The 27,083-nt window shown below is 36.8% G+C and overlaps 1 protein-coding gene across 6 annotated transcripts in view; it reads right to left on the bottom strand.

The window, feature by feature from the left end:
• Window positions 1–27,083, bottom strand: part of UBR2 (ubiquitin protein ligase E3 component n-recognin 2) — a 116,960-nt gene that overhangs the window by 28,223 nt on the left and 61,654 nt on the right. For 3 of the 6 annotated variants that reach the window (XM_007197858.3, XM_057555063.1, XM_007197857.3), the window contains exons 15-34: window positions 25,085–25,268; window positions 23,905–23,966; window positions 22,925–23,035; window positions 22,156–22,221; window positions 19,984–20,106; window positions 19,780–19,843; window positions 18,704–18,828; window positions 16,367–16,419; window positions 15,081–15,183; window positions 14,020–14,068; window positions 13,052–13,206; window positions 11,228–11,330; window positions 7,981–8,090; window positions 7,794–7,874; window positions 7,275–7,453; window positions 5,972–6,171; window positions 3,820–3,913; window positions 2,856–3,017; window positions 1,232–1,335; window positions 445–523 (exon numbers count right to left, since the gene is read on the bottom strand). In XM_007197858.3, the coding sequence (XP_007197920.2) occupies window positions 445–523; window positions 1,232–1,335; window positions 2,856–3,017; window positions 3,820–3,913; window positions 5,972–6,171; window positions 7,275–7,453; window positions 7,794–7,874; window positions 7,981–8,090; window positions 11,228–11,330; window positions 13,052–13,206; window positions 14,020–14,068; window positions 15,081–15,183; window positions 16,367–16,419; window positions 18,704–18,828; window positions 19,780–19,843; window positions 19,984–20,106; window positions 22,156–22,221; window positions 22,925–23,035; window positions 23,905–23,966; window positions 25,085–25,268 (2,207 nt within the window). Of the gene's footprint in view, window positions 1–444; window positions 524–1,231; window positions 1,336–2,855; window positions 3,018–3,819; window positions 3,914–5,971; window positions 6,172–7,274; window positions 7,454–7,793; window positions 7,875–7,980; window positions 8,091–11,227; window positions 11,331–13,051; window positions 13,207–14,019; window positions 14,069–15,080; window positions 15,184–16,366; window positions 16,420–18,703; window positions 18,829–19,779; window positions 19,844–19,983; window positions 20,107–22,155; window positions 22,222–22,924; window positions 23,036–23,904; window positions 23,967–25,084; window positions 25,269–27,083 lie in introns of those variants that run through there. The other 3 variants (XM_007197859.3, XM_007197860.3, XR_009009536.1) reach the window with 3 other exon arrangements.

The raw sequence follows: 27,083 nt of genomic DNA, 5'->3' as shown, positions 1-27,083 counted from the left end.
GCTCTAGAATCTGGGTTATACCTTGTAACTTACTGGCTATGGGTAAAATTGGGCTGAAAACACTCTGGTTTTGGTCCTGAGTTACTAAGAGGTTGGTGGGGCCATAAATAGAAAACAGAAGTCAGAGGGAAGCATGGGCTTTGGTGGGGGAGCTGAGCAGCTTAGGTTTAGATGTACTGATGAGGTGTTGTCAAGGAGAGCCAGATAAAGGGGTGTAGGAGGGAGTCAGGAACGTAGACTAGGAGAGGTTTGTGAGAATTAAACATGCCATGTAGCTCTTAGGTTTTTATCAATACACCTGCAGTAAATATTCTTAAGTCTCAGAATTCAAGATCAGTGTCCTATAACATTTTGCTCCCTAACTTGACAAACTATATTCTTACTAACTGCTCACTTAATTTTTCATTTCAAGTGGGCCAAATTTAAAAGGAATAATATACTCACTTAGGATGAAAATCAGGCCTAAATCCTTCAGGGAGCTGCAATTCATCCACATTTTCTAAATTCCTTGATAAGGCAGTATCTACAGAAACAAGCATTTTATACTATTATTCTTTAGTCCACAATATTTCTATAAATTTCAGTCATAAATTTCATTCTAAATTTAGGTCAAAGAAATTAAAAACAATGGGAAAAATTCCCATTAATGAAAACCAGTATAATATATATTCAAAGCATGAGAAACACTATTGCTCTGGATGACCTAGGTACCTTCTTCAGTCACCTGTGTTTCTCCTGAAAAGTGAAGCCACTGGAATGTAGCTAGGGAAGGTAAGAAAAGGAAGAGTATGCTGTTTTGTTTCCTTATAAACCAATGGTATAAATTCTGCTCAGACTGCTTTCCCTCAAGGTCGGAAGTGCAGTGCATGTCTATCAAACTTGGGAAGCCCTTGGTAATGCCAACAATATAGTGAGTCAGCCCACAGAGAATAAAGCCAGCTCTTCCATACTCAGTTACATCTCCCCCACCCCCAGAAGCTCTTCAATAAAATGGGGGAGTAAGTGAGAAGTATTTATCATAAACTTCACATGAGCTTGTGTGTTTTCAAGGAATAAGGAGTAATGTAGCAGATTCAAATTTAGTTCATTAAGACAAAGAAAATTAGAGAAAGTCAAATTTTAAAGTGAGAGGTTTCACTTTTAAAATATTTTAAAACAATTTATTCTGAAACTATATTTCCCAATGGTCTCAGACGTTAGGGAAAAATGAAAGCAGGTTATCAGAACTTACTAGGAGTATTTTCTTCTTTCCTAAGAACCTGTAATGCTTTTATTTGCTGAGATATTGTTCTAATCCACTGAGTCAGATTTGGTTGGTCTGAAAAATGTAACCTGCTAGAAAAGATTATAGAGAGTGTTTAGTATTCTGTTGCTGCTTAGTTTAAGATACAAAAAGACTCCTTAAATGATCACAGGTATATTTTAGACACACTTCAAATATTAAAAAAACAAAAAAACAATAAAAAAACCTAGGGGAAAATTTGTTGCTTTTTAAAAAGTCAGAATAGATATTTACCAATGGAAATGAAAATACATTATTCGTCAATATGATGCTAATAATTATTAGCAACACAGTGAATTATTTGTCAAATATTTCACTTTTTTGGTACTGGAATTTATTAGTATTTCTTAAATATCACAATCACCACACCACGGACACTATTTATTGAGTGCTTATTATGTTGCAAGCACTTAATTATGTTGTAAGCATTTTACAGTATTATATTTAATCCTCAGAATCTTCTTAATGAAATAGGTTGTATTATTGTCCCCATTTTACAGATGAGGAAACTGAGGTTTAGAGCTATGTTACTTGACTAAAGCCATATATGGGACAGATGTGGCATTCAAACCCAGCTATATCAGACTCCACAGCCTGTGTTCTTTTAACAAATGTGCCATAACTGACTCTCCTGGGAAAAAAAGCAAAACCTGAACCACAGAAGTGATTGTTTTCTCCTTACATGCAGAGAATTCTTAATCTAACAATGACTAATTTCTTTACCAGTTCAAATGCAGGTATAAGTCAGCACCATGATATGCTTTTTTGATTAAAAAGCATGAGCTTACATGCATAGCTAATGGTATTTTAAGAACACTGTGTGGTAGCATAGACTAAGACACCATGGTTTTAACTCCTAAAATCGAAGAGAAAAAAACTGACCCTGCTTTATTTAAACCCAAATAGTAGCACAGAAATAAACAGATGATTCATGTTCACAAAACTCAAATTAGTATTTGTGAATGTAAGACAGATACCATAACTGAGTAACAAAGGTCAGGTTTGAAGAGGACACACTACCAAATTCATATCTGAAATGAGTATGTCTAATACTCCTATTAACTAAAAGTGCACTAAAAATTATGAAATGACAAAAACTTTGTATTTTAAATACACTAACAGATTTTCACTTTTTGGTCCAATTTTTGAATTGGCCAGTAAATTGCAAAAAATTATATTTAATTGTTAGTATGTTCAATAATGTCACTTTGAGCTGCCCCTTCTACCCCTAGCAATTTACTGAGCATCTCTTAAAAAGTATGAGGGAGATATTTAAAGTGGGGTCTTAGAAATAAAGGAGACAGTTTTCATGAATACATGGGAACTTTATATCCTTTACAGTGCTTACAGGTGACCAAGAAACTGTTATATTTTAGCTTGTTCCTTTCTAAAAACCAAAATCATATTTCATAGGTCAGGTAGAAGAAATAACTAAGTAAAAAGTTTGGAAAGTACCTGGAAAACATTATGCATTTACCTAGAGTGATCTCCTCACCCAGCTGTGGTTTATTATTTCATTACCTTCAAAGGAAACTAGTTCTTTGATATAAAGGTTTTATGAGCCAAAACTTACGTATTAAAAATATTTCTTGGAGGAAGCAGCAGAGGAATAACAGTATTACTCAAGCATTCACAAAGGGGACAAAGGAATTCTCCATTTTCTACATCATAGCTTGTATGTAAGCGTAATCTCTGTTGCCTTCGCTGTTCTTTAGCTTGAACGGAATCAAAATACCTTTACAATTAGAAAACATGAGGCATCAAAAACAATGGTAATTTTTAAAAATGAGAGCCACAAGCTTCAACATTTTAAATAATTTGTTTCCACAAAAAAATCTAAAAATTAAAATCTTGAAATGACCTGAATTATTTTTAACAGTGATACTTTGAGTTGTTGTAATTACCAAAATGGGTTAAGAGTTCTGAAACAGGAGAATCGAAAAAAAGACTGCCTTGCAAACAATCATTCACAATGTAGCATATTTCTTGGTCCCAGTGCTCTGTGGTTACTCCCCCAGCCAGGGCTGGTGACTACTTACTAGGGGCAGTTCATAACAACTCGATGAGCAGAGTACTAGAATAACAGCACTAATTTGTTGGTTTTGCAGAAGCATAGAAAGCACCAAAGTAGAATAAGTTTGAAGTTATCCCATCTTAGTTCAGGGAGCCATGACAATCTTAGGAACTAACCAGACAAGTGCTAGCATCTTCAGAATCAAGAGTTGTTCACCCTGGACCCAAAGAAAGACATATTTCTAGGGTTTATACCACTGTGAAAATCCTTTACTTCATCTAGTCTGTTAGATCCCCACATTAAAAAATACACTTGATATACTATGAAGTTTCTAAGTCACTCCTTTAAATGTAATGACAAAGCAAATTAATTTTGTTATTTATTAGGCAGTAATACGGAGTTTTCTTCTTCAAACATCTTTAGTTCTTTTTCCCTTTTTCTAGATGGAATTTCCTTTATTAAAAAATTTAATTTTGAGCCTTTGGATAAGCTTCTCTTGACTAATATTAAGAATATAAATTACCTTTGCCAACAATGGGCATGCATAATGTGCCCACAGCTACCAGTATGTGTTCCACAAGACAGATCAGGGTGCATGAATAATGGATCATATTTTTCTGCATTATAAAATAAACAAAAAACAAAGCGAAAAACCAAGCATTTAATATTCCTGTAACAAATGTACAACTTTAAATTGTGAAATCCTTACTAAGGGCCTGTAAACTTCAAATGAAATGCTAGTTTATTCCTTTGATTTGAGATACCAATAATTTTACCAATAAATTTATAAAAATTTATAATAATTTATATTTATACCAATAAATTTATAATAATTTATGCAAGACCCCGGATTATTCAGAATACAAGACTCTCTAATTTTCATTACCCTGAGCAAGTTAATGAAACATCCCTGAATTGTTAACTGAAACTGGAATCCCATATTTAAGTACATCTAATCTTTTGAACATTTCACATTTTCAGGGCACTGAGAGACTCCTATTCCCTGAAAATGCCCTGAGCCTGAGGTAAAAGGGATATTCTTCAGGGAGAGGTCTTTAATACCTTCAGGGCAGCTGGGTCACAACGATCTCTAACAAAAAAGATGTCCTGGCCATAGAGGAGAATCTGCCTAAAGACAATCACGCAGAGACTAGCCACAATTACTATACCAGAGTCAAAGCTGCAGCAAAATATCTGGGACAGCAGCCCAGACCAGAGTAGGGAAAAACGTGCAATTCAGACAGTCTTCTGCTCTGGTACTAATTTTTTATATTTAAAGGAGATGAAAAATGAAGACAAACATAAAGTGGGTAGCTGGCTTCTTTGGGAATTCTTGGAATTCTCTACATAAATTAGTATAATCTTAGAAATTCCCTAACATTAAATTACTCAAGTTTCAATTTGCTTTATATAATGGAACAGTGCAAATTTCACAGCATAAAGAAAATCTTTTATGATATAAATTGTGAAAGCATTAAAAAAATCCACTTATAGGCAAGTACTAAATATAATTGGTGACTTTATCTTCAGCCTGGAATGAAATTTGTAAATCGCCTAGTACAAATGATCATTTCTTAAGGTGAAGCTGACCAATGTATCTTAACTAGGGTGCTTGAGAGCCACACTGTGAAGACTTTCATTATAGAGAAAAGGCAAACTTACCAGTGGTCTCTCAAACCTCCTTCCAATCATACAATGTGAAAAGCACTGGCTAAATAAGTGCTTTGAAAATTAAAACACAGTTCCTACTCTCAAGAAGTTTACTGGTATCACTGAGGCATATGCACACATAAACAAATGTAAGAGTAGAAACATAAAAGTATCTGCTGTGGACATAATAAGGTGTAGCCCAGAAGCCCCTGCAGGAATGAATGACTTACTCCCTCAGCTGTTAGAAGAGGGCACTCAACTGTTATCCCTCTTTAAGGGACTTTGCTCAGGGTCACACTACTTTGATCAAGGTCACACCTCTTTCCAGAGGTAGGTCACAACCAGTCACTGATCAGTGTCAGGGTATAAAGACCCAGCCCCCTTGCCCCAACTTGGGACACCTCTGAAAGGCCATCCAGCTCCAGACCTCCCATGGGGTTGGCTAAGGTCTTTTGGGGACTGCATCATAGCTCAACTTCTCCCTTTGCCCAAACCTGCTTCCTTCCCCTCCATTCCATAGATGTTGATCCCAAGACTCTCTTGAATAACATCCTGCACTGCATGGTAATCTCTATCTCAATAATCTAAATGAGAATCTGGCTCAAGGACAGCTTCTCACAGGGGTGACTTCACACCACTGTTCTCAAGGGATTCCACCCTGGATCTATCTATGAGATAAAATAATTATTGAGATAAAATAGTTATTGTTATTTCAGGGTCAACTAATTATTGGACTTTACAAATGTGAAGAATGGGAAAGACTGTTAAGTACCGAAGTATGTTAATGAAACAAAGAACAGCTTTCTTTTGAATCCCTGCTATTTATCAGCTGTGTAATTCAGGCATAATACTTAACTTTCTGGAGTGTTTCCACATCTGTCAAGTTCATTCCTGTCTAAGTTACCTGCTCAAGATACCACCAAGCCTACAGTTATTATTAGGGTAATAAAATCTCTGTATATCACCTACCATACTATGTGGCAGTCATTATTAATAGGGAGGATGAGGATATAGCTATGACTTACCTGGATCCTGAATGAATTTACTTCTGTTTTTTGATAATACAGTTGATCTCTGAACAAATGCTGCCAGGACCATTGCCCTGCTTTCCACCTTGACCTCTTGCTCTTCTTGACACAATATACAGGTAACAAATTGTCTCTGTTCAGGGACCCGAGTTTGTGCTGGGCCCAATGCCGTGAGAGTCTTATCTGAAACCACAGGGCTGCAATAAAAAGGTTAGGAGTAGGGCTTCCCTGGTGGCGCAGTGGTTGAGAATCTGCCTGCTAATGCAGGGGACACGGGTTCGAGCCCTGGTCTGGGAAGATCCCACATGCCACGGAGCAGCTGGGCCCGTGAGCCACAATTGCTGAGCCTGCGCGTCTGGAGCCTGTGCCCCGCGACGGGAGGGGCCGCGATAGAGAAAGGCCCGCGCACCGCGATGAAGAGCGGTCCCCGCACCGCGATGAAGAGTGGCCCCCGCTTGCCGCAACTGGAGAAAGCCCTCGCACGAACCGAAGACCCAACACAGCCAAAAATAAATAAATAAATAAATAAATAAATAAGAAAATCCTTTAAAAAAAAAAAAAAAAAAAAGGTTAGGAGTATAATTAATGAGCCTAAAAAGTTTCTATAGAATCATAAAACAGTAGATTCTAAGTAAGTAGACACGTATTTAAAACACGCAGTTTTTTGTTTTTTTTTTAAAAAATATTTATTTATTTATTTGGCTGTGCCGGGTCTTAGTTGCGGCACGTGGGATCTTTGATCTTTGTTGAGGTGTGCGGGATCTTTAGTTGTGGCATGTGAAGTCTTAGTTGCGGCATGTGTGATCTAGTTCCCTGACCAGGGATCGAACCCAAGTCCCCTGCATTGGGAGCGCAGAGTCTTAGCCACTGGACCACCAGGGAAGTCCCTAAAACACACAGTTTTGATGACTTGATTTGAGAGACCCAAGTCTTTCATATGTATCAAAACCATCTCCTTCAATCCTCATAGCAATCCAATATGCAACACATAAGCCAGACACTAAGTTAACTGAGCCCAGTGTATTCATTCTTTTATGAATCTCAAGGGTCTTCTGTATAACTTACATTTTAAGCATACATATGAATTCTCTTATCTATAGTCAAGAGACATGCTCATAATCATATGCTAATAAACTCAGATTTCTAAGATTAAGTCCTCTAACTACGAGGCCACGAAGTTTATCTATCAACTCTTCTAAGTTATTCTAGGATTAAGTGTACTTACAAAGAAAAAAAACCAAACATCTTCCTCAGTGGAGAACCATGGTCAAGAGTTTCAAAAATTGTGATTAATTTTTACCTATTATCAAGAACAGCAGAGATAGAGGCATCCAGTTCTAATGTCTGCTGAAAGAGTTCTTTGTTCTCATCAATAAAGTGCCGCTGCATCTCAGACATCTGGGCCATGATCTTCTCTCTGCGCAGTCTGGCAATCTCGGCTTTTCTCTTCCTCTCAGCTTTGTCTTTGTCTCTCGAACTCTGAAATTACGCTTCATTTAATTAGACCATTAGAGGCTAAATGCACATCTTTTCCCCCAAAGCAGAAACATCTTTATTGTAAATACTAATTAAAAACTATTCTATAATCTCACTTATCTAAACAAAGAGAAAAGATTTCTTAATCAACCTAACATGTTAAAAGAAAAAAAAAAAGGCAGTCCAAAAAGACAGCTACAAAAATATAAACAAATAGTGGCACACTTCTTGGGATTTACATGTTTGTGAATAATATCAACTACCAACTTACTGCAGATAAAATTAATTGTTTATAGTGAGCTTGCCACAATTTTTCAGTATTACCACAATTTACATCTTATACCTCTTCCATTATGGTTCCTTCTGTCTCTGCCACAGGACTGGTGGATGAACTCTCCCTTATCTTCTTAATAGCATTAAAAGTCTATGAAAACAAATATCATTATTCTGAAGCTATGAAACATTATAAAAATTTAAAGATAAACATGTAATATTTCTCACAAAAAGCAGAGTGATGCAGGAAATTTTACCTTTAATATCCACCTAATCATATCTTTGTGGACTTCTAGGTAGGGAGCATTTTGTAGTGTTTCCAGCATAGCTAGTATGCTCGGAGAGTTGTTTGGTGCTTCACCAGGTTCTGAGGTGGAAGAAAAAAAGGGCACACAAACAACAGCTAAGACTTCATAGTGCTTATTACTATGCACAAGAAGATAAATGAAGTTGCTTATAACATTTGCCCATCATTTGATTACAGCTCTACTTAGAAATTTTCAATACCTCTCGAAATGTGATATATTTGTATTCTACAAACAAGTTGTTAACAACTAGAATGCTTTAATCATTCAAAACTGACATCTTATACAAAATGATTATTTTAACATAGCCTCTAACAAAATTAAATAAAAACCCAGCTGAAAGGTCTACCTGAGATTTTACAAGTCTAAGAAAATGAATTAGGATTATAGGAGTCCATGTGTATATAACATGTATCTATTTGTTTTGACCTTTTCTTTAATGAAAACCTAGATTCAAAAGAAAACAAATTTCTTCCTCTATGGATTACTTTTTTATTTTGAGAAAAAGATACAAAAGTCCATTACTCTCAAGAGTACATTTAATCCAATATTAGCTAATTTGGTTTTATAGTGGGAAATACCCAATTATTAATTTTCTTGATTTAAGAAACATTTCTGGCAAAATATTACTCTAAGAGGGTAAGAGACTGAACTATGTGATCTTTTTGAAAAAATGTAATTTAATTTAATTGTTATTTTTTGGCCGCACCACATGGCTTGTGGGATCTTAGTTCCCTGACCAGGGATTGAACCTAGTTCCTCAGCAGTGAAAGCTCCGAGTGCTAACAACTGGACCGCCAGGGAATTCCCTGAACTATGTGATCTTTAATACTCTTCCAGATCTGAAATTTGGTGGCTGTGGATTAGGGATCTGACTCTAAATAGTTTGTCTTTTGTTTGTATGTATGTATGTATGTATTTATTTATTTATGGTTGCACTGAGTCTTTGTTGCTGTGCGCAGGCTTTCTCTAGTTGCGGCGAGCGGGGGCTACTCTTCGTTGCGGTGCGCTGGCTTCTCATTGTGGTGGCTTCTCTTCTTGCGGAGCACAGGCTCTAGACGCTCAGGCTTCAGTAGTTGTGGCTCGCGGGCTTAGATGTTCCACGGCACGTGGGATCTTCCCGGCCCAGGGCTTGAACCTGTGTCCCCTGCACTGGCAGGCGGATTCTTAACCACTGTGCCACCACAGAAGTCCCAATAGTTTGTTTTAATTATATAAAATGTTTAAAGAGAAATAGGAGGACTGTCTAGAGAAAATGATGATTGTTGAAAGAAAAAGAAAGAAAGAAGCAAAAGAGAACCTGAGATCAAATGAAATTAGGGAGTTTTCTGTGTGGTTATCCCAAAGTAAAAAAACTGCAGATAAAGAAGGTACAACAGATACAATGTTAATGTTAATTGATAGAAAGAAACACTGGCAGAGAAAAGAGCTGGGAAAGGCTGGCACCCAAGAATATAGTCTTCAGTGGGGAAAGACAGCTCCCCTTCTTCCTCCCACTTACCTGGATGTGGGCAAAAAGGGAAAAATAGAGATTTAGCAGCAACCAGGACTATTCCTCCTCATCCCCCAGTAGAGCCTAGTATTCTCACAGTCATTATCTTTTAGGAAGAAATGGCAGAGAACACAATACTAAACAAAGTTACAGAAATACTCCCTTGCAATCAAGGAATTCAGAAACTCCTATTATACCACCACAAATTCATTTAAGCATCTCAGCAAATCACTGATTGCAGGTCTGGAGCAGGGAAAGTACAAGATGAGCCTCAGACACCTTTTGTGCCAGAAAGCAAGGTGGTGCTCAAATACTAATGGGGTTGGGTCAAAAGGACACAGAGCCAATTGAACAGACTCCCACTGCCCAGAAGTGGCACAGTTTGAGCATCAAAAGGAGTATTGATTATAACTGACTTTAAAACACTGAAAAAAAACCCATGAGTAATATTAAAAAACAAAAGAACCGGGCTTCCCTGGTGGCGCAGTGGTTGAGAATCTGCCTGCCAATGCAGGGGACACGGGTTCGAGCCCTGGTCCGGGAAGATCCCACATGCCATGGAGCAACTAGGCCCGTGAGCCACAATTACTGAGCCTGCGCGTCTGGAGCCTGTGCTCCGCAACAAGAGAGGCCGCGATAGTGAGAGGCCCGCGCACCGCGATGAAGAGTGGCCCCCGCTTGCCGCAACTGGAGAAAGCCTTCGCACAGAAACGAAGACCCAACACAGCCATAAGTAAATAAATAAATAAATAAAATAAAATAAAATAAAAAATAGGAATCTACCTTTAAAACAAACAAACAAACAAACAAAAACCCAAAAGAACTACAAAAAAAAAGTAAGCAAACAAAAAAGATTCACAGTTGCCACTACTTCAGGTAACTATTAGAACAACTGCTTATTCTGAAAACTAATAAAGGAAACGTTTTTATTCAGAGATGAAATATTATGACACCTGAAACAAATGGTTCAGGGAATTCCCTGGCAGTCCAGTGATTAGGAGTCTGTGCTTCCACTGCAGGGGGCCCGGGTTCGATCCCTGGTTGGGGAACTAAGATCCTGCATGCTGTGCAGCACAGCCAAAAGATAAATAAACAAAAACCAAATGGTTCAAAAAAAGTGTTCAAATATAAAGCAAATATAGCAAAACACTAACTACTGAATCTAGGTGGCAGGTATATAGATGTTTACTGTACAACTCTTCCAACTTGTCTGTATGTTTGAAATTTTAATATTAAAAAGCTAGAAAAGATATTTCTTTGGTCTTCTCAAAAAAAGTCACATTACTTTATATAAAACGTAATCCTCTATAGCTAATTTTCTTATTTTCATTACTTTTTATAAGATAATAGCAACAATTTAAAAGTGAAATCCTAATAGCAAACTCTGTGTTTTTAAAAGTATATACTAGAGTTTAAATGTATGTGCTATACTGATTTCAAACTAAGGACTCCTCATTACTTTTTCCTGTTTATGAATTAAAATTTATGTTTTTAAAGTATGGGTAGGCCCTAAGTATTTTTATAAAAATGTATCAGGATCTGATATAGTACACAGGATCTGATATAATACACGGGTGAATACAGACAGCCTCAGAAGTTTGGATCAATATAACCTACTTAAAACTTACATGATCAAATAAAAGAGGTTATACTACATTTAAAAATCACGGACATGTTGAGTTAGTTTAGTAAAAACTGTATACATACTCGATATCTTCTGAGTGAAGGTAAATGTTACTACATGCTCCTCCATGACATTCTCTAAATGCTGTTTTTCTTCTTGTAGTGCCATTCCAATTAAATGTAACACCTAAAATACAATGTTTTGTAACTTTTAGTGAAACAAAAATCAAGTACATATTTTTATAAGAAATAAAAAAATTCACTATTGAAAAAAGATAAACTATTAAACACTAAGTGCAGTAAATAATAATTCGAAGTACGAATTTTCATGAAATCCAAACGCTAAAGTTCATTTTCTAATAAAGAATTCTCGGCAAGGAAACAAAAATTTCTATTTCAGTTAGGAAGAAAATTCAATTGCAAATTCTTAGGGTAAGTTAAAATTACTAACAGCTGTGACCAGCAATCCATATAATTTTCAGTTTTATTCCATCCCTACACTACAGTCTTAAAAATCACTAATTCTAAGAATCAGTGGCCAAATAATTAGACCTGAAAGCATCTATCACGCAATGATCTAATCTATAATACTCCTAGTTCAATTTCTCTAAGGACTAAAAATCTTAATCATCTAAGAGACACACTTTTATCTCTAATGCCACATCATTTATAAACATGCTCAGCATACCTCATGAAAAATTCCTTACTAGACTTCTAAGAATATAACTACACTAATCTATTTGCACTTTTATTGTTCTTTATCCTGCTCCCCAATTTTTGAAGGAGATACGCGTGTGGTGTCTCTGTATCGTTCCCTACACATAGGGCTACTGTGGTTGTCAGACTTGGAAGAACTAAGTTAGCCTGAATGACATAAAGCAAATGTATATATAAGATAAATGATGTTCATTCCTCTTTTCACCATTTCCCATACATCTTTTGCTCATACAATACTGATGGTCTCCAGTATACTGCAACTCCATGCTTTTACATTTTAAGTGTATGTTTGTAAACTGGAGGGGGGTATACATATACAAATATCTTAGCCAATGAGATACTTGAGCCTGCTGAGACAATGGGAGGAACAGTAGCTTTGAAGGAAGGCTCTGGAGGATGGCTCACCTTCATCTGAATTCTGGCTTCACTGCTTTCAAGTCCCACTAAGCCTAACTTCATCATCTTCAAAATAAAAAAAAAAAAAAAAAAAAAGCTTTCCTCTAGAGTTTTGAGGGTTACAAATACGGTACATAAAAGTGCCTAGCATAGAATAAGGCACAGAGTAGGCTAATTGTATTAACTGAGTATTATTATTATGTTACTTACTAGTTGGGTAACATAGACAAGTCTATCTCACTGAAACTTGCCTTCCTCATCTATACAGTGGAAAAACTACTGATACTCATAGGGGTATTACGTGAATTTAATGAGATAATAATTTATGAATGACTTACATTCAATCTATAAAGTAAAATACAAACAAGGTTCTAGACTTGCCACTAATTAGTTATAGGAACATAAGTCTCTGACTTTCAATTTCTTTAACTGCAAAACATAAGTATTAATGAACTCACAGGTTTTTAAAGAGAATTAAGTAAAAAACAAATGCAAAGATAACACATTATACAAATATCAGAGTACTGTATAAACAAAGACATATCAGGACCAATCAATGAGAGCAAATCTGCCAACAAGACCAAGGTAACCACAACCATGTGGTGGTGTAAAAAAATCTGCCAGGCTCTCATTTTTATGGTCAGACACAAATAGTAACAAAATACTATATTTCAAATTAAGTTAACACTACATTTTATCCTGTTTTCTGTGTACAGATATTGACAGGAGTATTTTGTATTCTGGTTTTTACTACAAGACCACTAAAATATAAATAATAAATGTCTTCAAACTTACCCTCTGCAGCATGGACTCAGACCAGACATGTCCGTTATGTTCTACAGTCCATTGCAATACTGTTCTCATGATTAACAACATGACATCTGACTGCAAAATGTTAACCAGACTTGCAAACAGAGGGCAGAACGGGGGCAAAACTGGAGGTGGAAGTGCTGAAAATAAAGTTATAATTGGCTTCTTTTGTAGAACATGCTTTAAAAAACAAACGAACAAACAAAAAAAACACCAAAAAACTATCCCTTTGTTACATACTTTTGATAGTCTTCAAAGAATATTCATTTACACACATCTTAAAGCTGTATCTTACCTTCTCAGGTCAGTCAAATGCATAAAAACAGCTCTGTAAGTAGCAGTAGTACAAAAGAAGGCCTTTCTTTTCCCTAGAAATGTCTTAGGATCCGAGATAAAACCATTAACCCAAAGGTGACTCAGTACAGACTATGTCTACATTAGCGTATTTATTAGCCCTTCAAAGTTCACTCATGGGGCTTCCCTGGCGTCCAGTGGTCAAGAATCCGCCTTCCAATGCAGAGGACGTGGGTTTGATCCCTGGGTGGGGAACTAAGATCCCACATGCTGCAGGGCAACTAAGCTTGTGTGCCGCAACTACTGAGCCCACGTGCTCTAGAGCCCAGGCGCCACAACTAGAGAGCCTGCGCGCCACAACTACTGAGCCCACATGCTCTGCAGCCCGTGTGCCACAACTAGAGAGAAGCCCGTGTGCCACAACGAAGAGCCCACGTGCTGCAGTGAAAGATCCTGCATGCTGCAAGGAAGATCCCATGTGATGCAACTAAGACCCAAATCAGCCAAATAAATAAATAAATTAAAAAAAAAAAAAGCTCACTCAGAAAGCTTGTATTTAAATCTACCACTTCATTAAGAATCATCAACATAGTCAATAGGAAACAATGTTTAACAAGTAAAAGAGACTGACATGAGATTTTGGGAAAGATTAAAAATACCTGTATCTTCCTTATTTTGTCTTTTCAATTTCCGCTGGGCTTCCTCTGCCTAATAAAAATGAATGTAATTTGGACAGGGAATTAGTAACATGAAACAATTTAATATCCAAAACTACTGATATATGTTAATCTTTGCCATACTAACTTCTGATTTTAGAAGATTTCTATCCTTAGTTTTGCAACCCCCCCCCCGAAATTGGTATCAAGATTAATTTCCCCCTGCCACTACGAGAATCCCAAGTGGATTCTTTCTTGATTTAAAATGCAGGGGAAACATGCACCAAACAAAACCAAAAACTTTTTCAGATTTGAGCTCTATTTCATGCATCAAACACTAATACACACTGCTATATATAAAACAGATAACCAACAAGGACCTACTGTATAGCACAGGGAACTATACTCAATATCTTATAATAACCTATAAGGGAAAAGAATCTGGAAAAGAATATATACATACGACTAAATCACTGTGCTGTACACCAGAAACTAACACAACATTGTAAATCAACTATACTTCAAAAAAGCAAAAACAAAAACAAAACCCCAGAAAACTAATAAACAAAAGCTTCATGCTTAAGTTTTGTTTACTGCCATTTATTGAAAACTTATTTTTAAGAGTAGACTGCTAAAAGGCAAAATTTAACCCGCTAAGAATGATCAGGAAAATTCCTTAAGTCACCATGGAAAAGCATACTGTTAACTACTAGCAATTCTGAAATGAGTGTAAAATAGGTTAACTGATTAGAATACACGTTGATGATGTCTTCAAAAGCCAATAAAATACATACAATTAGATATGTGTGGGTATGTATATAATTATATAGATCTTTTTTATGTATGCACAAAATAGGGGAAAACCTCAAATGCTACGTGGTGGTATTATAGGTAATCTGTACTTTCTTCTTTATACCTTTTCATATTTTCCAAATTTCCTACAATAAAAATGTGTCCTTTTTCAATCTGTGAAAAGCAGTAAAAGTTGTTTAGGAAAAAACAAAATAAAAACAAAAAAACTCCAAGCAACCCTTTCTCAGTACACTTTTAATTTTCTCAATTACCTTGGACTGCTCTGCCCTTGAAAAGTGATAGAAATACAAGTTGAACTCTTTGGCACATTCTGGTTTCAGTTCATACATGCCTCGTCCTGTTAATCCAGGTTTCCTTTGGGGGAAAAAAAAATTCTTAAATCTCATATACTGTTGGTGAATGTAAGCTGGAACTACTTTCTGTGGGTTCATTTAATCATCTACATCCAAAGCTTTATGTGCGTCCACTTTATCTAGCATGTCCACCTTGAATTTATTCTAACTGGACAAGTGAATGTGATGGTCACTGTAGTGACAACAATTTAAAGTCTAACAACAGGGGACAGGTTACACACATTATGACATCTCCAAACAACTGAACACTATTAAAATTGATGTTAACTTGTATATTTTGACAAGTAAAGATGTCTGTGATAAGTTCTACCAAGTGAAAAAAAGCAGATGCAATTTTAGGGTTTAGAGAATCTTTTCTATAATTTTTTCTATATTTTCCCTAAAAATATGCATTGTTTTTATTTATTTATTTATTTATGGCTGTGTTGGGTCTTCGTTTCTGTGCGAGGGCTTTCTCTAGTTGTGGCAAGCGGGGGCCACTCTTCATCGCGGTGCGCGGGCCTCTCACTATCGTGGCCTCTCTTGTTGCGGAGCACAGGCTCCAGATGCGCAGGCTCAGTAATTGTGGCTCACGGGCCTAGTTGCTCCGCGGCATGCGGGATCATCCCAGACCAGGGCTCGAACCCGTGTCCCCTGCATTGGCAGGCGGATTCTCAACCACTGCGCCACCAGGGAAGCCCTGCATTGTTTTTAAAATCAGCAAAAATAAAGACAATGCCATTGGAATGAAGAGCACAGAAAAAGCAGGATTAAGAAACTGCCTCAACAACCTTAAGGGGATAGACTATTGATAGTTTACTGATTGGGCAACACACTGGACACCGAAGAAAGCATTATTCAGAGGCTATCCCACAACTTAGGTGGCACATTCAAATGGAAACAAAGAAAGCACAATGCATTTACTCAGATCACCTGCTCAGGTTAGTTTCAATTATCTGAAACTATCAGCTAGGGAACACCTGAAAACTGAAAATTCTCATAAAGCTACTTCAAGTTGCTAAGTGCAGGGCTAGATCATAGAAGCGAAATGTCAGTGAGAAATCTAGTTCAGAATTATATGTTTGAAAGTGGTTGTCACTCTCTGAAAACAACAATTTTATTCTCAGTTCCATCAAGGGAAACACCCTAAGAAAAATTAATGTATAAAATAAAATTGAATGTGAAAAAGCAGAAAATAAACTCACTTGAAATGGGCAACTGCTTCAATTACACTCTCCATGCCAGTTTCCTTGTTCTCCTAAAGGTACAGGAAACAAATAAGTGTGTTTCATGTTAATAATAATATCTGCTAGCACTCTGAGCATTGTGCTTTTATCTCATTAAGCTTCATACAGCAATCGTATAAAGCAGATATACTATTCTTCCGATTTTCACAAATGAGGATTCCATAGTAAACATAATGATTAATAGGCAGTTGGGGAAATTGAGTTGGTAAGCTAACATTCATTCAGACTGATATAATTAAAAACAAGTTACTACCATATGGAATCAAGGTGACAGCTTTCAAAAGGAATAAAATAAAAACACAAAGTACACATAACGTTTAAATTTTATATTTTAAATTTATATATTTGCAATATTTTGTGAAATAGCTACACTAATTTCTTATCTATTTTTGTTAAAACATCATTTCCCAAATCATATCCCATTCACGACAAGCTGTTCATAGGAATTCTGTGAAATATTCTCTGGTCAAAAATGTTTGGTAAATATAGATGCCATCACTTTGTACAAGGCAGTTACACTTTTAAAATACTGTTTTAAATTTTATTTCTTCCTTATTCCGATGGTCTAAATGAAACTGTAATTGTTTCCTCATTTCCTGCATTAAAAAGTACATGTATACACAACTAGAAATGGAAATGGCAAAAGTAGCCCATTAACAAAGACCTATTAAAAAAAGTACATGTAATTTTTATTCTGACTAGATATTCAGTGATATTAAAAAATCATTAATTATTATTTTTTTAGGTGTGATAATTGGCATATGCATATTAGGTTTTTCTAAAAGCTCGTATCTTTTGGATCAACGTTGGCACTACTGACATTTGGACGAGACAGTTTTTTGTTGTGGGAATCTGTCCTGTGCACTGTAGGATGTTTAGTAGTATCCTGGCCTCTGCTGAATGGATGCCAGTAGCATCACACACCCTGCCCTGAGTAGTGACATTGCCAAATGCCACCCCCCCAGGTGGGGGGTGGGCAAAATCATCCCCGGTTGAGAACCACTGTTTTAGATATATACAATTCTATTTATAGATGGAAATGGTAAACCTGGTATTCTCTACAAAATAACCCAGTGAGGGTGTAGAGATCAGTGGCTGGGGTATAAATAAAATAAGATTGGTCATCTGTTGAAGCTGGTGATGGTTCACTATACTATGTTTTCTATTTCTATAGATGTTTGAAGTTTTTCAAGTTTGAAATAATACAAAGTTTAAGAGAAGTATTACAATGCAACAAATAAAGGTTTAAATCCCAGAAGAATGAACATTAAGGTTAAGAGTTTTGATCTATGTTTCAAATTCGGGAAAACATTTTGAAAAGCCTCCATGAAAATAAAGTCCTTTCCCAACTGTAATCTGGGTCTCTGAAAAGCCCCAGGGCTGAAAAGTAGGTGGCAGAGGAACTTAAGATCCTGGCAGGAAAAATAGTTACAACTGAATCTATGAATGCCCATATGAATATTAATTTACATTCACTAAAATGAGAGAGATGGCTTAGCATAGTCTTTGGATGCTTTAGAAGGAAAAAACTCTAGCAAACTTTAGTCAACACAGCTGAATAGGTATTTCTAGGTTATAAAGCATTATCTCTACCCATGGCAACTTTGTACTAAACACCCTATAAAAACCCCTCTTTAATGGATATATAAATTCCATTCTAAGGAACAGGTTTTTTTTCTTTTTTTAAAAAAATTGATTAATTTTATTTTTGGCTGTGTTGGGTCTTCATTGCTGTGCGGGGTTTCTCTAGTTGCAGCGAGTGGGGGTTACTCTTTGTTGTGGTGCGCAGGCTCCTCATTGCCGTGGCTTCTCTTGTTGCGGAGCACGGGCTCTAGGCGTGCAGGCTTTAGTACTTGCGGTGCGTGGGCTCAGTAGGTGTGGCTCACGGGCTCTAGAGCACAGGCTCAGTAGTTGCGGCGCAGGGGCTTAGCTGCTCCACGGCATGTGGGATCTTCCTGGACCAGGGCTCAAACCCATGTCCCCTGCATTGGCAGATGGATTCTTAACCACTGTGCCACCAGGGAAGTCCTGGAACAGGTTTTCTTTTATTCAGCATCCTTATCTCTTTCAAGGCTTCATTGTAAATGATTCTATTCCTAGGCTGCTTTCCACTCCCAGTCCCTAGTATTCTCTTTTTCTAATTATTTCTAATAACAGTGACTAGAGTTACACACGTTCTAGAATTGTAGTTTTTACAACTATGGAAAAGGTACAGAGAAGTAAATCTATACATGCTAGACTGGTAGGTAGGGAAGGATTTCCATAATTTTCTTTTCTTAAAATGTAGGTACTTACGTCTTCAGGTAAAGACTTTACCAATTCACTATGAGCCATAGGTTTGATGCTCAACTGATGGATAATCTCTCGTTTAATCTCATCTGTAGCATTTACCTGTCCAACTCCAGGACTAAATCTCTCTCCTGTCAACAGTGAATAAGTACATATACACACACTTAACAATCATAATACTTATAAGTGATATATATTTATAGTTCATGCAACAGAATATATTTTTCTTTCTGTGCAATGGGAAAGCAATGACTGGTCTGGCAACAAGGTAGGGTGAGAGCAGCTCCTAACCATCTTTCTGAGTCTCTGACACAACAGGTGAGTGTAGTCTTCAGCAACAGAGAGAGAACTCTGGCTGCTGTTTTGAAAGAATGGGATCAGAAGGTGGGAAAGGATTAGAAGTAGTCAAGAATTGGTACAGCAGTAGCTGTACTAGCAGCCTAGGTAGGAGGGAGAGCCTTCCTTTGTCCTTTTATCTAGTGGCAAATAAGATATCACCTTCTGAGACCTTCTTCATTGGTGTTACCTCCTGACAGTAGCCAGGATTCTCTGCTCTATGGACTGTAGAGAGACTGAAATAGTACAGGAGGTGGGAGAAAGTAAAGGATAAAAGAATAGGAAAGATGGAGGCAACAGGACTGAAAGTTTAGGTAATAAGAAAAAAAAAATCTGTGTCTATTAGCCATAGGTCTCTATTAACTTGGAATTTTCATATCTGAAGTCAAGAGGACACTTTTGTACCACAAAACCATGGAGAAAAACATAGCTAAGATATAAAGTAACTGTAAATAGCTCCCAAATATCCTATTCTTGTTTGCTAAATTCTCCTGTCCCCCGTTTTATTCCCAACAGAGTCTTCTCGTTTATCCTGCTTTAGCAGTTGTCCTCTCTCCTTCCAAAGGATCACAGTGCTGTTTCTCTCATCATTACAGTAACCAGAGGGGAGATAAAAATAGACACTCTCATCTCCTTCCCCTAAAACTGAGTAACTGCTCAAATAGAGGAAACAGTTCAGATTCTAAACTATTTGCTACCACAAAAGTCAATATAATACATAAATGTTCCAAAAGATCCAAACTTACCAACAAGCATTATAATGAGGTATAGCATTTCTTCTATTAGAGTGTTGTTCTGCTGAACTAAATCCTGTAACAATCGGGGATAGTGGGAGAAAGTTCATAGATAAGAATAAGAATACTGTATTACCTCAGATGATCAAAATAACCAAAAAGAATGAAAGATGCTTCTCTAACAGTGTATTGTGGTCTCATAAAGCATGCTCTTACCTTATGAGTAGTCTCAGAACTAATTTTTTTTCCATAGTCTGGAGTACTGAAAATCTGATGAAGTTCAAAGCGGCTAAGCATTATCATCAGGAAATGATTTGGATCCATCATGGAGACACCTGTCTTTTTTTAAAATGTTTGAGATAAAGGAAAAGAGGAAGGTCAAAAGGGCGACTAAACAACTAGTGAGAGATATTTTGGCTTGCACAAGAGAAAGCAGCTTACTCGTTCATCAATTCCAATAAAAGATGAAAACCCATTTAGCCCCAATCTCTACTTGTGGTAGCTACAAGTGTGGACAGGGATCTACGCTGGTAAAACAAATCAAAATAAAACACTCCCTAAACCCACATATCATAATCCCTATAAATTCAGTTCAAAGATTTGTGTCAGGGCTCTTACCACTGCCTGGTGTATGGACAGAAACGTGGTATGGTAATAAAAATTCTAGCATTTAAAAAAATATGTATCATATTAAACTCTTATCAAGAACTCAAACTAGGGCTTCCCTGGTGGCGCAGTGGTTGAGACTCTGCCTGCCAATGCAGGAGACACGGGTTTGAGCCCTGGTCTGGGAAGATCCCACATGCCGCGGAGCAACGAGGCCCCTGAGCCACAACTACTGAGCCTGCGCGTCTGGAGCTTGTGCTCCGCAACAAGAGAGGCCGCGATAGTGAGAGGCCCACGCACCGCAATAAAGAGTGGCCCCCGCCTGCCTCAACTAGAGAAAGCCCTCGCACAGAAACGAAGACCCAACACAGCCATAAATAAATAGATAAATAAATAAAAAATTATAATAGCTTTACCTTAAAAAAAAAAAACTCAACTAATTTTTAGTGATAAATGCTATACTAAGTGAAATGACAGCTTTTAAATATTAGTTTTAATTCTCCTATAATTCCTGTATAGCTTCTCAATCAACTTGAATTTTAATTTATTTTGAACCAATAATTTTTTTTTTGAAATTTACATTTTGTAACTTTTTCTATAATTTCTAAATCCATTCAGCAATAATATGGAAACACTACTTTGTGACAAGCATTGTGCTATGTAAAATGGACATAAAAAGGAACAAGACAGAGTTGCCACAGTTTAGTGCAGGGGACGAAAAGTCAATAGGCAACCACAATCCAGACTTATGACTGCTATGGTGGGGGTGAGCATCATGCTACGGGCCCTCCCAAAAGGGACACAAAGCCACATTTTAGTGTGTCAGGGAAGGCTTCCTGGAGAAAGCGACTCTAAACACGAAGACACGCAGGAAAACATTATACGTGGTAAACAGAAAAGGAAGCGGGTGGGGTGGGCAATCTAGGGAGCAAAAGAAATAAATGTGCAGGGACTTCCCTGGTGGCACAGTGGTTAAGAATCTGCCTACCAATGCAGGGTACATGGGTTCGAGCCCTGGTCAGGGAAGATCCCACATGCTGCGGAGCAACTAAGCCCGTGCGCCACAACTACTGAGCCCGTGCTCTAGAGCCCGCGAGCCACAACTACTGAGCCCACGTGCCACAACTACTAAAAGCCCGTACGCCTAGAGACCCTGCTCCACAACAAGAGAAGCCGCCACAATGAGAAGCCCACGCACCGCAACAAAGAGTAGCCCTGGCTCGCCGCAACTAGAGAAAGCCCACGCACAGCAACAAAGACCCAACACAGCCAAAAATAAATAAATAAATAAAAATTAAAAAAAAAAAAAAAAAAAGAAATAAATGTGCAGATTTTTTTTTTTTTTTAATGTGCAGATTTTAAGACTTAAGGGAGAGTATGACAAATTCAGGGAATTTTAAACATAGCTAAGTACTGAAGGCCTTGAAAATCAGTTTGAGGGATTTGGGTCTTTAATCAGACGACAGTGAAGAAAGGATGGCTTTCAGGTTTCTGACTCTAATAACTACAGATTGTTGAATAATTCACTAAGGTAGGGAAACCTCAAAGATAGGAAGAAGGTATGGAGGACACAAGAGGAGTTATTTTGAATATGTTAACTGTGAGATGTATCCAGGAAACTAGATGGAAATGTTCTATCAGCTGTTAGCCATATGAGTTTGGAGCTTAGTAGATAAGGGCTAGGCTGCAGTTATAGATTTGAGAGTGATCATAAATGATTGGGTCCTGTGGAAATAACAAGAAGAAAAACTCCCCACAACCTTTAAATTTAATTCTTTTTACCTGAAGCATTACTATATCCTTGTCAAACATTTCACGTCTGCATTTCACATTGTGGTAGTAATAAATCTAAAAAAAAAAAGTAATTATATTGGGTAAACAGGTTTTTATTTGTGCAGTTCCCTCCTCTCCCCACTCACCAAAACAGCACATGGCTCTTGTGCATGTGAGCATGAACATGGAAATGTGCACACATAATGTGGTTTCCCCAGCAGTTAATGCTATCTTAGTAGAGATTAATTAATTAGAAATTTCCAGATTATAGTAGTCACTCTATGGTTCACATTTTGCAGCCAACTTTCTGGGTCTCCTAACAAAGTGCTTTCAGTGAGATTTATTATAGCTATCAAAAACAGAAAAATCCTATACCAAGCCTTGGTGAGGTTTAAAAATTAAAACCTCAATTTCAGAGCTATACTAACAGAACTTTTATCTTTTAACCCAATTTAAGTAAGTGAAATCCAGATTTTTTATGTTTTTAAAGATATCCAACTTTGTTCTAAAAATGACTGCAAGTGAAAATAAACCTCATTTCTACTTTTGATATTGTTTCTTAACAAAATATGAATAAAAGCTCTAAAAAACTTTTTGGTTTAAGGTTACATTTCTTTCGTCAAACAGTTTTTTTAAAAAAAATTCTTTTAAGGTTCGTTTCCAGGGGCCACAGTTTTAATATAGATGACTTTCAGTGACTAAGTACACTGAAAATTATAACCTTCATAGAAGGTAAAGAATGGACTGAAAACTCTTCGTAGAATTAAAAAACACTTACTTGATTTACAAGAGAGAAACCATTTCTTCTCCACATTCCTGCATGTACTTGGGCACATAAAACAAGGCATCTAAGAGGGTGTTCTATCAACATGGGTGGGCTAAGTTCACTCTGTGTACACAAAAAAACCACAAAAATCTCAACTCTATAAAGAAGATTGGTTTATAGGGACGGAAGCTTTATATAAAACACACGTCAAAATTATTTTAAGGTATGTTTGTGTGATAGTTAATTTTATGTGTCAACTTGGCTGGGCCATGGTACCCAATTTTTGATTAACACCAACGTAGATGTTGCCGTGAAGGCATTTCGTAGATGTGATCAGTATTTAAATCAGTAGACTTTGAGTAAAGCAGATTACTCTCCATGATATGGGTGGGCCTCATCCAATTAGTTGAAGGCCTTAAGAGAAAAGACTGAGGCTTCCCCAAGGATGAAGAAATTCTGCTTCCAGATTGCCTCTGGACTTCAGACTGTGACATAAACTCTTAAACTCTTAGCCTGCCAGGTTGCCAGGCTTATTTCAAACTTGCCAAGCCCCATGACTATGTGAGTCAATTCCCTACAATAAATCAATCTCTGTTTCTTTCTACACACACACAAACACACACACACTCACTCACTCATTCACTCACTCTTTATTGGCTCTGTTTCTCTGGAGAACCCTAGTATTTTGTTTCAAAGTGATTTCAAGTACGTGGAACATAGTAAATACTTACTTTTATTTATTTGTTTGTTGATTACTGAAATATAGTTGATGTATAGTATTATGTTAGTTTCAGGTGTACTACATAATGATTTGATATTTGTATACATTATGAAATGATCACCGTGATAAGTCTAGTAACCATCCGTCTCCATACAAAGTTATTATGATATTATTGACCATATTCCTTATGCTGGATATTATATTCCCATGACTTATTATCTAACTGGAGGTTTGTAATAGATATCTACTTTTAAATGTCAGCACTACTTACTAGAGGTAGGAGCTCTGGAAATTTATATGCCACTTCACTTTTGCTTACCAATACATGCAAACCTGCACGGAGAACAAATAAAAAAGTATTTTTATAAGTGAAAATCATTCAGATAAAAAAAAACCCCTAAATATTCACTCAACTTTATAGCTAACTTCTTTTCTGTTTCTCTTTGGGAACCTATCATGTTACACATTAAGATATAAAATGAATTGCATCCATAAATGAAGCTTTTCAATTGTTATTCTCATGAACCTCAGAATTAAAGGCACACTTGAACTGGAGTCTTAATTACATGTACCAACATACACTGATGACATTTTACAGAAGTAAATGTTAGACATACAAACATAGCAAAAGCAGCTATATAACTATCAAAGCAATTTGTATACCAATTTTAAGAGTCATATTCCACTGGATCATGGAGTTTGTTCCATTTAAAGTATAGTAGTGAGAGATCCTCCTGGCAACTGAACAGAGAAACTGGCCATGGAATTCATGGTCTGCACTGATCCTGACCTCAGAATTCAGTTCCCCAGAACTTCCAGTTTAGGATCAAAGCCTCTTTAGTCCCTAATTGCAAAGGGCTCTTTTATAGCTCAACCTTAGTTAATTCCGTTAACTAAGAATTAATTGTCCTGTTTGTTGTTGTCTAAACAGAGAATGCTTTTTACAATCTTATCACCCCAATTTGGGACTCACTCCAACCTGCTGATTAAAAAGGTTATCAATAAATAAGAAACAGCTTAGAGAGAGAGGAAGTCTAGGGTGGTTTCAATTTATTAGCAATCACTTAAGTGACAGACCAATTTGAATCCTAACAACACAGACTTAGAAGCTGGGTTGAGATAAACAATAAAACATGTGGTATATGTAGTTAAGAAGTCTGAAGAAGCACTATGGTATGGTCATTACAAACATGGTTTCTGGTAGCAAACTACCTCAAAATCCCTACTCTGACTTGTTGCGGTGTGATGCTAAGTGAGCCACCTCCATGTCTCAGTCTTCCCATTTGTGATAAACCTAACAACAATACCCACCTCACAGGCTGTGATGATTAAATAAGTTAATGCATGTAAAACTCTCAGAAAAATGCACTGTAGGTATTCAATAAATATTAACCACAAACAACAATTTAAAAGACAATTTCAGGGTTCTCTTTTAGGGAGAAATGCTTTACCTGCAAGTAAGCGAGAAACTGGGAGGTGAATGCTAACTTTTTCTTTGGAAACACAGTATCTGATCGTTTCCACTGAATGTCCACAAATGCTTAATGTGACTGGCTGTTCACCATCAGTAAAACCACCGTGACACTGCGTCAATACAGCAAGGCATTTCTTGTAAGCTTCAATTAATACTTTTTCCTAAAAAAGACAGTTTTCTGTAAGTTACTCAAAGGTTTCTACAACATTAACCAAGCACCTCAAATTCAATGATGTATAAGTACCTCAAATATCAATATGGGCAAAATTAAACTCAATCTTTTCTTCCCAACTTGCTCCCTCTTCCAGGGTCCTGTCTCAGTAAATGACATCTTTATAGAGCTGTAGAAATCTAGAAGTCATTCCAAAATCCTTTCCCTCCTTCCCTACTTTTTTTTAAATTGAGGGATAGCTGATTTACAACATTACATTAGTTAGAAGTGTACAGATAGTGATTCAAAATTTTTATAGATTATATTCCATTTACAGCTATTTTAAAATATCAGCTACATTCCTTGTGCTATAGCATAATCCTTGTAGCTTATTTATTTTATACACAGTGGTTTGTACCTCTTAATCCCCCCTATCTTGCCTCTCCCCACCTTCCTTCTCCCGCTGGTAACTACTAGTTTGTTCTCTATATCTGTGAGTCTGTTTCTGTTTTGTTATATTCATTAGTTGTTTTTTTTTTTAAGATTCCACATATGAGTGATAACATACAGGATTTGTCTTTCTCTGTTTGACTTATTTCACTAAGCATAATACCCTCCAGGGTCCATCCATGTTGTTGCGAATGGCAAAATTTCATTCCTTTTTATGGCTGAGTAATATTCCATCACACACACCTGCACACGCACACACCCCCACATCTTCTTCATCCACTCACCTACCGATGGACACTTAGGCTGCTTCCATATCTCGGCAATTGTAAACAATGCTTTAATATACGAAATTTGTTTTTCTCTTTCTGACTTACTTCACACAGAGGAATGGATAAAGAAGATGTGGTACATATATACAATGGAATATTACTCAGCCATAAAAAGGAAATTGGGTCCTTTGTAGAGACATGGATGGACCTAGAGACTATCATACAGAGTGAAGTGAGTGACAAAGAAAATAATGCTGCTATGAACATTGGGCTACATGTATCTTTTTAAATTAGTGTTTTCGTTTTCTGCAGATAAATACCCAGAAGTGGAATTACTGGATTATATGTTGGTTCTATTTTTAGTTTTTTGAAGAAACTCCATACTGTATTCCACAGTGCACCAGTTTACATCTATACTAACAGCGTACAAGGGTTCCTTTTCTCCACATCCTCGCCAACATTTGTTATTTGTGGTCTTTTTGATGACAGCCATTCTGACAGGTGTGAAGTGATAGCTCACTGTGGTTTTGACTTGCATTTCTCCAATGATTAGCGGTGTTGAGTATCTTTTCATGTGCCTATTGATCATCTGTATGTCTTCTTTGGGAAAATGTCCATTCAGGTCTTCTGCCCATTTTTAAATTGGGTTGTTTGTTTTTCTGATATTGAGCTATTTATATATTTTGGATAATAACCCCTTATTGGGCATATCATTTGCAAATATTTTCTCCCACTCAGTAGGCTGTCTCTTTGTCGATGGTTTCCTTTGTTGTGCAAAAGCTTTTAAGTTTAATTAGGTCCCATTTGTTTCTTTTTTGCTTTTGTTTCCTTTGCCTTAGGGGACGATCCAAAAAAAAATGTTGCTATGATTTATGTCAAAGAGTGTTCTGCCTATATTTTCTTCTAGAAGCTTTATGGTTTTCAGTCTTGCATTTAGGTCTTTAATTTGAGTTCATTTTTGTATACGGTGTGAGGAAATGTTCTAATTTCATTCTTTTACGTGTAGCTGTCCAGTTTTCCCAGCACCACTTACTGAAGAGACCATCTTTTTTCCATTGCATATTCTTGTCTCCTTTGTCGTGGATTAATTGACCATTATGTGTGGG

The sequence above is a fragment of the Balaenoptera acutorostrata genome, chromosome 10 (genome assembly GCF_949987535.1).
Source record: "Balaenoptera acutorostrata chromosome 10, mBalAcu1.1, whole genome shotgun sequence".
NCBI lineage: Eukaryota > Metazoa > Chordata > Mammalia > Artiodactyla > Balaenopteridae > Balaenoptera > Balaenoptera acutorostrata.
Note: the sequence above shows the minus strand (reverse complement) of the source record. Positions and strands in the feature narration are given on the sequence as shown.